The 12,403-nt window shown below is 38.7% G+C and overlaps 1 protein-coding gene across 2 annotated transcripts in view; it reads right to left on the bottom strand.

Moving 5' to 3' along the window:
- The window catches only part of FRY (FRY microtubule binding protein), a 211,660-nt gene that overhangs the window by 12,393 nt on the left and 186,864 nt on the right, over nt 1-12,403 (bottom strand). For both annotated transcript variants that reach the window (XM_064172809.1, XM_064172802.1), the window contains exons 54-58: nt 9,937-10,100; nt 8,698-8,887; nt 4,712-4,861; nt 3,494-3,592; nt 2,966-3,049 (exon numbers count right to left, since the gene is read on the bottom strand). In XM_064172809.1, coding sequence (XP_064028879.1) covers nt 2,966-3,049; nt 3,494-3,592; nt 4,712-4,861; nt 8,698-8,887; nt 9,937-10,100 — 687 coding nt within the window. The remainder of the gene's footprint in view (nt 1-2,965; nt 3,050-3,493; nt 3,593-4,711; nt 4,862-8,697; nt 8,888-9,936; nt 10,101-12,403) is intronic.

Genomic DNA, 12,403 nt, shown 5'->3' with positions numbered 1-12,403 from the left:
ACACGCTCAAGCATCTCAACGTCCCTTCTAAACTGGGGGGCCCAGAACTGAACACAGTACTCAAGGTGTGGTCTAACCAGTGCAGAGTACAGGGGCAGAATGACCTCCCTGCTCCTGCTGGCCACACCATTCCTGATGCAGGCCTGATGAGGTGTATAATGATTTTGAACTTATGGAGTAAACTGTCTCATTTGGAGATAAATACTTATTTGAATTAGCAGTGTTAACTGACAGGAAAAATAGGGTCATCTGTATACATTTTTCCAGGAAAAAAAAAGAACCATTCAAGTCCTGTACTCTAATGGAAGAATAAGTCAGGGAGAGACATTCTGGGACATGAAGCTTTTACCAGGTTTCAGAAAAGTTGCTAGTTCTAGTAGCTGACTTTGATGACTTCTATTTCATCCTCTTTATTGTCAGAATAATGACAACTTCTTTGATGTCAGAATAAGCAATTTCTCTCTTTGACCATTTTCAGTAACAGTCACAATGGTCAACAAATCATCTGTAATTATTTTCAAATAAGATCTGATTAGAGAAACTGATGCCAAGCCAATTCTCAGCATCAGCAGGCATTTGTGATGCAATTGCTTGTGCTAATGCTGAATTTGGTCTTATGTCTGCCTCATTCATAGAGGACTATGCTCCAAGATTTTTCCAAGTGCCAGTTGTGAGAATCTAAGATTTCTTCCTTCTGTAAAGTAAGGTGTTAATTTTTCATCCTTACAATAACTTCTAAATCATTTACAGAAGCAGCCTGGCTTTGTGCTTAGGTAAGAATTTTTTTTCAGGCCAAAGTTTTCAGTGGGACTTCAGGCCTTAATCTAACCCTCAATTACTTTAAGAGTTTAGTCAGGTTCTCTTATGACTACCACTAGATACTTTTCCCTCCCCCTACAGTTATTAGATTCTATAGTCTTTCAGATTAAAGGAGGAGAGGAAAGATAAAACAAGTACTTGGCAGCTGGAGAGCAGAGTTTTTTTTGGTTTGTTACTTCCTAAACATATTTCTTCAGTTTCCCTGGACTCTTCCTCCCATCACAGTTTTGTCGAATGAACAGAATGTTCCTTTGGGAAGAGCTGCTTCAATTGACAAATGAATGAGAAGAGAAGGAAGGAAAACTGCCTGCTGGTCAAAAATCTACTGTCCTGTCAGCTTCCAAGGAACAACGCATTTTGAGCAATAACGCTGGGGAGAGATTAGGGGTTCCTGCAGGAGCTTGAAACCTTTCTTCTCAGTGTAATAAGCAATTAAGAATACTAGCCCCAGCTTCACAAAACACACATTTGTTTCTGAAATAGAACTTCTAAAAGCACACGCACGTGGAACATGACATTTAACTTCTGGATACATTTAGGCCAATTATATGAAGTCCCATCACAGTTTATTCCTTATCCTCAGCCTTCTCTCTACTTTTTCAAAAAAGGAACAATGTAGATTATCAGAAGGATGTGTATCCTCCATCCTTCTTTATTGGTCTCCAAAGAGGAGATTAAGAGAAGTCAAAATGTAGATACCAGGGTAGGTAACATTACAGTCTGAGGTCACTCTTCAGGGTGATGTGCATCAGTGGGAACAGTGAACCTATGCATGCTCCAGTAGTTAGGCTCCCTACGTATATTTTACTTCCCTCTCCTGATGCACTTGCAGGAAAGGTAGTAGCATGTATTCAAGGTCTTTCTTTTTTATATTTGAGAATGCCTTACTTGCAACTTCCCTGTTCACTGTTACAATTACAGAAGAGACAGTATCTTATTTTAATGCACTGGAAGGTATCTGTAACTTTTTCTGGTGTCAATACCAGGTAAGGGAAAATTGAAGAGTTTTCCCTCTGCCTGTGATTGCAGCCAGAGGATTTATTAGCAAGTTAGATTTGCTAATAACGTCGAGGAAGCCAAAATGCAGGGGTGGCAAGGATTTGAGATTCTTGGGGAACAGTGTTAAAAGAAAATAAATTAAAAAGTCAAGAGAATTCAAAGACAGGAAGACAAACACACCAAAGTAGGAAAGAGGTTGAGATAAACCCAAAAGCAAATAAAGTGAACTATGGGAGAAGACAAATTGAAGCCAATATGAGAATAAACAAATGTATTTGGAAAAAAAAATCATTACAACAGGCAACTGTGAGCTGAAGATTTCATCATTATCTTTTATAAGTTAAAATACATGCAAAGAGGAGATGTCACTTTCTTTTACATGCTGCTTCTGCTTCCTAGTTTTGGCTAATTCTCTCCATCTTTTTTCTTTCCCCATGTTTTCCCCACCTCTCCAAAATGAAAAAAATCACACCACAGAATAACATTTTTTAGCTCATTCTACACCACCAAGATACCAGCTGTTTCCTACACAAAGCCTATCAGGTAACATGAATGCCTGCCAATGGTGCCAATTTCTGAAAAGACTGATCTCTTAACTGGGATCAACACAGGAAATATATACATATATTTATGTATATATACATATATATTTACACATATGCATGTAAAACCTTTGTTCAAAAGTGATAGAGGTATTTTGCCTTATAAATCATTAACTACAGCATAAATTACTTTGCTGGCTATTTTATAGTCATTAAAGTCTTGCTGGGGGCAGGGGCAGACCGAGTGTGTAACAGCTGTAGAGAAAACAGATGTAATGTGGAACTACAGCACACCAGGAGTGATTTTCAGAGACACTGTGCTGAGGGAAGCTTCTGCTGCAATGTCTACATAAAAGGGACAGCACACACAACCCAGGCAGGGTTAGCTCTGCTTCTTCATCTAAACTAGGAAGGCAGAAGTATTGCCTCTGAATACTTCCCTTTTCCTGAGGCCAGGCAGCAAAACTGAGGCAATAACAATACCTTCAAGCCTTAAGTGTGAAAACTGGATTATTTCCAAGTATAGCAAGCTCTTTTGGGTCCAAGAACAAGATATATCACACATGTCACTTTACAGGACAGACATAATACTGCTCATTCGTTACCTTCTCTTCTGAGTCTCCTGGCTGGCAGGTAATAACTCCATCTCGTGAGCCCCCAGCAAATGTTGCTTTGCAGTTTGCAAGCCACTGTTTTCAGAGAGATATTAAAAGAAGGCATGAATAAAGCCTATAGCTTGACTTGAAGAAACGTAAGCAGTAGTAGTTTCACAGCACAGCATGTAAACAAATAAAAATATGCAATTACACTTATTCACACAGGCTGTGGTCATTTGCTCTGATTGTACTTCAAAAAGTGTAGTCTTGATTTTCATTAGTATTTGAATTGCATAAACTAAGAAAATAAATGAATAACCAAAGAGGAGAAAGAACAGAAATATTAAAGATGCCAATGTTTCTAAAATGAAGGCTGCAACAACTGTTTTTTCAGGATGAAATATTTAATGAATGCAGTATCTGAAATGTGTTCTTCTACTGAATATTAGTTTAGAAAGATCTGAGTGTATCTGTAGCCTCCTGATAGCCTAAATATATGCAGGTACAAATCCAAGAACGTAACATTTTCCAGCATACCGAGAGTGTTGCTTCTTTCCTGTTGTTGTATGTGTCCAGGTACTCCTGCAGTTCTAGAACACTGAACTTCAGCTTCTCAAGAAGGCCACAAGAGAGTAGCTGGAGAAATGAAATCAAAAGGTCTAGTAAATGTCACTATGAAAGAATAAAAATATTAATGGAGGAGAAAGAACAGCAAATATGTTGCCAAATAATACTCAGATTTAGATATATGTAAATAGAGTAGTATGCTGAAAACTCAACAGCAAAAGCTGCACCTATGACAATGTGAATTGAACTGTGCTCTGCATCCAACAGCTTTGCAGAAGACCTCCCCTAAAATAAATGTACTGCACAAAGGTTAACTAGCTAAACTCCACAGCTCTCTGATGATGCAAGGCACAGCTCTTTTATGGTCACAGTAGTTGGTCTGAGATTACACACTGCAAGTTCCCACCTCTATACTTCTGTGTGAAGCCACATTGTCCTGATGCTGCTGGATGAATATGAGCCAGAACAAAAACAATGAGAAAGGCCTTCTCATTCACTCCCTAATACATTTTTATCATCTACCTCACATCACAGTTGACTCAAAGGAAACCACTAAACATATTACTGTCTTTCATTCCAAACTATGCAAAAAAACAGCTGCTTCTTTTCTGTTTTTGGAGCCAACTGAGACTGGTGGGCACCTGTTTTATATCTTTTTTTTGGTACACAGGTTCAACACATTGTAAGTGTTCCATGAGTCTATATTGCCTATCTGCCAGTACATAAAATAATATGGAAAATTAATCACAACATGGTTAAAAACAAGAGATAAAAATTAGAGATAGAAGGTGAGCACCTCTTTGACACATCTGTTCAGCAATTGCTCAGAAGTGAAACAGACAGTAAAATCACAGAATTATAGAATGATTTGGGTTGGAAGGGACCTTCAAGGTATCTAGTTCCAACCTTGATGCCAGGTGCAAGGATACCTTCCAATAAACCAGCTTGCTTAAAGCCCCATCTGACCTGGCCTTGAACAGTTCCTGGGCCTGAGCATGGACAGCTTCCCAGGAGAGCTGTTTTGGCATCTCACCAGCCTCACAGCAAAGAAATTTCTCCTTATACCTAATCAAAACCTTCCCCCTTTCAGTTTAAAGCCATTACCCCTTGTCCTATGACTACACGCCCTTAAAAAAATTCTCCACACACTGCAATGCAGCACACGCCTCTTGAAAGGAATATACTCACTGTTTCTGCATCTACAAAAAGGGTGGGACATTCTGAACACGATGTTAACATCTGAGAAGATCTCACAAACTTGGAGCCTATTCCTCGCAGGTTGTCTCCCAGGTAACTAGCCGCATCGCAGGTTAGGAAGCAGAATCTTTTCTGAATGTTCTGGAAAGCAAAATATAGATTATTGCATTCTTTATTCAAGCTTCTTTCTTTTGTAAACATGGGTTTTTTTTCTCTCCTTCACATAATAACTTGTGTCAAAGAGAATATCTACCTATGGAGAACTGAACTTTTGCTCATGGGTACTGAATAATGGTAATGCTGGTGACTGCACAGCTGGGCAGCTGTGAAACTAACTACAGAATTCATAATGATCTACTGCTATAACACATTCATTCTTGTACAGACAATTCAATCTGTATAAATCCTTTTACCCACAAGTAGCTTTTTTTTGTTTTTTCTTGGTTGTCCAGAGTTAACAGAGTTGATCAGCTCATTACTTTTTCTGCCCGTTCCGGGCATTGTTCCGTTAGTATTCCATGTCAAGTGGATAATCAGATAACATAATGGACATCCTTATGTCAAACAGCAGCAGGGCAAAATCAGAAAAAAATCCTTTTGTTTTCCCCTGTGGGAAAAACCTTCTTACTAAACATTTTTTCTGCTGCTTGGAAGAACTCCAGAAGTATGGCATTGCATCCGGGAATTATTCTCCTCAGATGATGTTTTTGGTGTTTTGAATCCTAAACCAGTTTAATATTCCAGAAGCACTCTGGTGCCAATAATCATTTTCAGTGAATAATAAATAAGAATAACACATTCTTGCAGAAATTGAAATAATCATCTTTTAAAGTACACAGCAGATTCCATTGCCAAAGTATTATCTCAGCAGGGCCAGCCACGAGCAGGTGAAAGTAACGTGGATGTACTTTTAAAAACAGAAGTGTGCAACTTTATAATATGTTTCATTCATTTCTCTGAGGAATGTAAGTTGGGACTTGTGTTACAAAAAATACCTGAAGACATACACCTGGCTAAACCACAAATACTTCACTCAGACAAATATTCACGCAAGAAAGGACAACAGAAACTGAAGCTCTATTAAATTATAGCTTGGGTACCAAAAATAGCATGACAAATGCATGCACAACAGTCAGAGATAGAGATGCCAAACAAATGAGTAAGAGAAAGACAGGATGTCAAGAAGTAAAGTAGAAATAATTAAGTTGAAGACCAAGGAAATCAAAGTGGAGAGAAATAACTACTGCTGCCAAGACTGGTGTGTTTAATGCCTTCTTTTGCCTTATTGCTCCACGAAAGAGCATTGTGTATGGGTAACAATGTGACATCTGTGAAAACTCAGGTGAGAACAGATCTTGCTGGTAAGGGATTGGATAATTTTATGTCTTTGCAGATTAGGGAAATACATGCTACGGTAGTTGTAATACTGACTAAAGAGGTCTAAGAGCCATTAAGAACATCTTTGAGAACTCACAGAACACAAGGTGTTGTAAGGAAAAAAATGGAGGAAAATGCTTATCTCAAAAAACCCCAACCAAAACCCAAGAGCAATAGAACTAAACACGAAGTTCAGGAAATGAGGGAGCACATAAGAGATGAATAGCAGGCAGTAGAGATGTGGTCAGAACAAATCATACTCAACTATTTCATTTTCAAGAAGAGCTATTTTTTTTCTGTGAGGAGAAACAATTGATATATTATCTATTGATTCATTTGCTACATTAGAAGTAAGGCAGAGAAACCTGGTCAAGAAGTTAATTATTCAGAGGTTAATTATCAGAGATTCACTGTCCAAACACAAAGATGAAAAGAGGAGGGGATTGTGTCTCAAACAGAAGTTTCCACTGGGGACTGTCTCAGGCACTTATCAGGCCATTAATGAAAATATAACAGAATATGCACCATGCTTATTAAATGCATGGATGATTGTGCTTCAGAGGCTGCAAACTCCTTGGGTCAGAATTCAGGCTGATTTTTGTAAACTGGAGAAGCAATGCAGGGAAAATAAATGAGGACAAGGTTGTACATCTAGGATGAAAGAAACCACAGAGCACACCAGGATGGTGAATAACCAGGAAGGCAGTGTTTTGTGGAACAAGATCTGCATACTAGATTGGATGAGAGGTGGAAAATAATTAAATGCATTCTAGGAGAGAGAAGTTTTTAAACAGGAATACCTTCTTTAAAACAGGTAATTCTTTTATAGTGACTGCTGGTAAGCACTTAGGCTGAAATATAGGCTCTGCATTTGCTTTTCAAGTAGTAACTCAGGAAAAAATGTATCCTTCCTTTACTGCTTTTTTTTCCATATATATATATATAAAAGCAATAACCAACTACAGCTAAAGAAGGTATGTACAGAATAGGGTTTTAAAGTAGATAGTTGCTGTGCTTTATGTCAGTTTAAATAATAACAGAATATTATCCAACCATTTTATTCTTAGCCTCAGGTTTCCTTTTCTTGGAAGAGAACTTTCTGTAACAAAAGGGCAAAAGGGCCTGATTGTGGAAACTACTTGTTAGCTTTCAGATCTACTTGTCTTGGAACTGGCTGGCCTGCTGGAAGACATCTGATTTGATGGGAAACAAAGAGGCATCCCTAACAGATAATCTGGAGATCTCTGAGCTGTGATTTGTTTACAGGAAAAAATACTTCAATAGTTTCTGGAATTTTAAACAAGTTTAGCATATTTTGGGCAAACATCCAAGATACCATTAACTTGATGCAAACTGAAATGTAGGTGCCCTGGAACGCACACTGCCTTCACTTCACCAAGTATTTAGTTGACAAGCTCCTCCAAACAAGGATTTTGTTTCACAGTTAAATATTTTGGCAGTGTTTTCTGTTGTAAGCCTGGCACACACTGGGCTTGTTTCTGAAACTTCACATTGCGAGGGTCAAAAGTCTTCTAAGTTAGTGGATGCAGAAAAGTTAGATGATGCAAACAATACAACTTCAGACAAGCTGAGATCTTATGAAAAAAAATCTGGGAAAATAGTATTACTATAAGGCACCCATATTTTCAGTGGTGTAATGTTTAAAGGAAGATATAGTGTGAGGCTAGAGAAGATATGTCAGTAACTCCAGTGGAACACAAAGGAAACAGGATGGATGAGAGATTCTTATTGTATGGTGATTCTTTCTTATAAGGGTATGAAAAGTTCTTGAGATTAACATTAGCAATGGGTAGCCTGATAATACAAATTGTGTATTCTGAGATCACAGGCACTTAAACTTGGCATGAAGTTACCAGGATGCTGTGAACACTGCTGCAGCATGTGAAACATCCTGCAGCTGTGTTATACAAAGCAGGAGAAACAATTAAAATAGACCTCGAAGCTAGTGACAGGTAAAACCAGACAGTCATTCCTTAAATCAGCTTGTACATTTGCCTCTTTTCTTTTTTGATTGCTCTTATCTTTTTTCAAGATTCTTATCTCTGTAAGCATGCAGTTTTAGAAAGGAGAAATGTAATTCTGAGCTTCACACTCAGTCTCTGGAATTTAAGGTATATGACTGCAGCTGCTTATTTCTGTTCAGATAATTAGGTGGTACAGAATATTTAATAATGCTGACATATACAGGCACACGGTCACATTTCAACAGTTTGAGATGAAAGAACACATTAACAATAGTCTGAGATGAAAAGGCTAATTTGTGTCTCTCGGAGTTGCTGTTTCAGGCTGATGGTAAAGTACTGAAGAACAAAGACTCTTTAAGTGGGATCCATATTTTTAACATTATCTCCAAACCTGTAAGTATGAGACACATGCTATTTTTACAACAAAATTGGTATTATAAGACAGTTCTACATGAAAACCTATCATGGCAAGCCTGCAGCATGCAAAATTACAATGGGTACATACCCGGGAGTATACAATGATTGTATACTGAGGTACTACTACTATCAAGAACCATCTTAATAGCTGCATAATCTAAACATTTTGATTTTGCCCCTTAAAATTTATGTTCTCACCTTAAACAGGGAAGAGAACACATGAAATGTATAAACTGCACAGGAACCATCAGAATCAGACATGAGCTGATTGATATGACTACGCCAAGCTTCTTCTGCATCGTCACATGCTGCTGGCTGGAATGCAGCAAGGATGGCAGAAAAGAATGGTGAAGGAGGAGGGGAGGCACTTCGATCAACATCACCATAACTGTAGAAGAAAGACAAAGAAACCAACCCAAACCAAATGTGATGAGAGGAGAATACCAAGAAGCTGGCACATAGAGTTCACTGTAATAGAGAGAAAACAATGAGACCAATTATGGCACCTTTCTAAAAACTTTCAAATCACTTTTGAAGACTGGCAAAATGTTGGCTACAATGAGAAAAACTGCAAGTCAGAATCCCCATCTCAAGGCCATTATACATTATTTTCCTCCATCTGAGAATACTTGATTTGTCCTATCCTATCACTGTTTGGAGGAAGAAGGATGAAACTTCACAGGAGGACAAATATTCCCACGGAGAAAGAAATATAAACACACCCACTCCCCCATCTTCTAGGAAAATTTGGGTACTGAAAAGAATCTCATTGTGTACAAACAACATATATATTGCTCTGTTTAGTTTCCCCTCAAAGTAAGGGATTGGAGAAGATTCATCCCTTCTCCACATTGTTCTTAGGACAGAGCACTATTTTAGCACTGCAGGACTAGTGAAACAGGCTGACTACCTTCTAAAGGGTACTATGCAACTTTAAGAGTGTATTACTCTCTGGGATGGAGAAATACCTCCTATGGCTCCCAAGAACAGGAACGGTCACCCTGAAACCTGTGGCACACAGACATAAAGCAAGCTTCTTTATATAACCTCAGTCCTTTCCTTTCCCTAAACATGGGCTCACTGCAGTCTCAGCATCCAAATTCTCAAAGTGCTCTGTGAGGCACAGAAAAAGAAATCTTGATGCTTTGCTGAAACAAACACATACATGTGTCCAACCATGCTTCCTTATGACCCATAAGAAATCAGAAGGATGACTACATGGCTGATGTGTTGAACAGTTACCTAAATAGTATTTCCATTACTGTGGATTTTCTAAATTGTAATAGTTTTATGCAGGTAATTATAGCATTGTCTCCTCAGTGCTCTGAACTCTTGTGAATTTTATACTTCCTATGGCTAAACCTAATTAACTAATATCTTCTTGCCATATTGTTGTACAGTGCAAAAGGACTTTTATGAAGAATAGCACACAAGTACCTAGCAAGAGCAAACTGTTCCAGCCTGTCAACTTTCTCTTCAGTCTCTGTCATATCCAGACTAAGACTATCACTGCATTCAAATGCTCCAGGGATTTCATTCGTAGATCCTGAAAGGTCATCCTCATGGACTGCTATATCTTGTTCTTCATGTACAGCTTCAACCTAGGGGAATGAATGATGATGTCTTAGAAAACAGTAAATTACTAAGTTAATTGAGCTAATAAATAGAAAGCATTTAACAAAGATCACCTGAGACATTAAACTGCACAGATTATAACTATAATATAAAGCCACAGATCATAAATTACATTAATCAAGTTACACTTCTTCAAAAATAGTGTATTTGCTTAAGTTTCTTTCTTACAGCTATTTTTAAGGCATTTCTTCAACTTTATTTCTTTAGCAAAGAATTTCAGATATCAGTGCATTTGACAACATAGGAGGGAAGAATTTTCAGGGAAAACAATACAGTTCTTGTCACTGTCAAGCTGTCCACTTCACTTATCAATTTATATTGTCCAAGAGTGTCTTAAAGCCTCTCAAAATTGAAAATAGTCACTGTCTGGAAGACTCTATGTATGTTTAGAATTGAGAACTATTTTTAGCATACAATTTACATAATAACTTTAATTCCAAATCCAAAGCATTCTACAGGCCACTAAAAGGGTTATACTTCTATCACTCCCTTCCATTTTCAGACATTAGCATCTAAAGCTCTTGATTTCTGTTTGAAACATTCCAATTTCTCCTACGTTTTTCATCTGAAAAAATGTTTTTGCCTGCATCATCCATAGTGTCCCAAAAAGCAGTTCCTGTAGGGGTGACTGCAGGGGGTAGCTCAAACTCTGTCTTTCATGTTTGGAGCATCTCATAAGGTGGGTATTTGTGCACATATGCTGGAGGCTGATACAGTGGGAAACCCTTGAATGGTGGAATTACAAGAGAACGTGGCCCTCTGCAGTTTACCAGACCTGCTTGGATCCTACAGAATTGCATTTTTAAGAATTAAACAAGATTCGTATCAGAAAGTGTTGTTTGGTTTTGTTAGTTTGCTTTCTTTTGGTCATTGTTTTGTTTTCTAAGCAAAAAATAATAGGAACATTCCTGAGTTGAGCATGGACAAAATGGATCAAGAGCACAAACCACGTTCAGAAGGAAATTACCAGAATAGGAACCAGAGCAGCTAGCATAAATGTTTCATGCTTCTTCAAGTAGTTAGGATTAACTACTTTCAAATATGAAATATGAGCTTGAAAGAAAGCCATTATTTCTAAATTGTCTGTAATTGTAAATACATGTAAATAGATTTTGTATATATGCCTGTAAATTTAGCTTTGCTGTAAATACAGCTTTATCTTCCAAGCCATCTGAGCTGGTCTGGTAAATCTTAACTGGAGATGGGGGTGTGAAGTTCCCAACCCACCACAGGTGATTTGACATTCTTCACTTCATTACTTCTTCCAAAGCTTTTCATTTTTTTGATGAACACTGGCACATTGGTATTGGGACATCAAAGAACACGTTCACAATAAGGATTCTAAAACCCCAAGCATATATGAATTTGCAGTTCTTCATGTACATGCCAATAGCTGTGGCAGCTGGATGTATGAGATTATCTTCAGTCACCAGCTACAAACAGATCTGTTCTGACTGCAGTTTCCTAAACCGAAATTCTGCCAACTTTTGCTGCTAATGCTTATGTGGTTAAGTTGTCTACTAATAGGTGTTTTGACAAATGTTTACCTTGATGTTTACCTAATGAGTTTACTTTTCCCACAACCATTACTTGAAAGATTCACAGTATCACAGTATCATCAGGGCTGGAAGAGACCTCACAGATCATCAAGTCCAACCCTTTACCACAGAGCTCAAGGCTAGACCATGGCACCAAGTGCCACATCCAATCCTGCCTTGAACAGCTCCAGGGATGGCAACTCCACCTCCCTGGGCAGCCCATTCCAGTGCCCAATGACTCTCTCAGTGAAGAACTTTCTCCTCACCTCGAGCCTAAATTTCCCCTGGCATAGCCTGAGGCTGTGTCCTCTTGTTCTGGCGCTGGCCACCTGAGAGAAGAGAGCAACCTCCTCCTGGCCACAACCACCCCTCAGGTAGTTGTAGACAGCAATAAGGTCACCCCTGAGCCTCCTCTTCTCCAGGCTAAACAATCCCAGCTCCCTCAGTCTCTCCTCGTAGGGCTGTGCTCAAGGCCTCTCACCAGCCTCGTCGCCCTTCTCTGGACACGCTCAAGCATCTCAACGTCCCTTCTAAACTGGGGGGCCCAGAACTGAACACAGTACTCAAGGTGTGGTCTAACCAGTGCAGAGTACAGGGGCAGAATGACCTCCCTGCTCCTGCTGACCACACCATTCCTGATGCAGGAGCATTCCCTTCCTTTCCTATCATTACCCACATTTCTGTCCTTTCTTCCTCCTGGGGAGGTTTCTGACACAATTTATTCATTATTC

This window comes from Pogoniulus pusillus, chromosome 3 (genome assembly GCF_015220805.1).
Source record: "Pogoniulus pusillus isolate bPogPus1 chromosome 3, bPogPus1.pri, whole genome shotgun sequence".
Lineage (NCBI taxonomy): Eukaryota > Metazoa > Chordata > Aves > Piciformes > Lybiidae > Pogoniulus > Pogoniulus pusillus.
The sequence above is the reverse complement of the archived record's forward strand: the minus strand, read 5'-3'. Positions and strand labels throughout refer to the sequence as shown.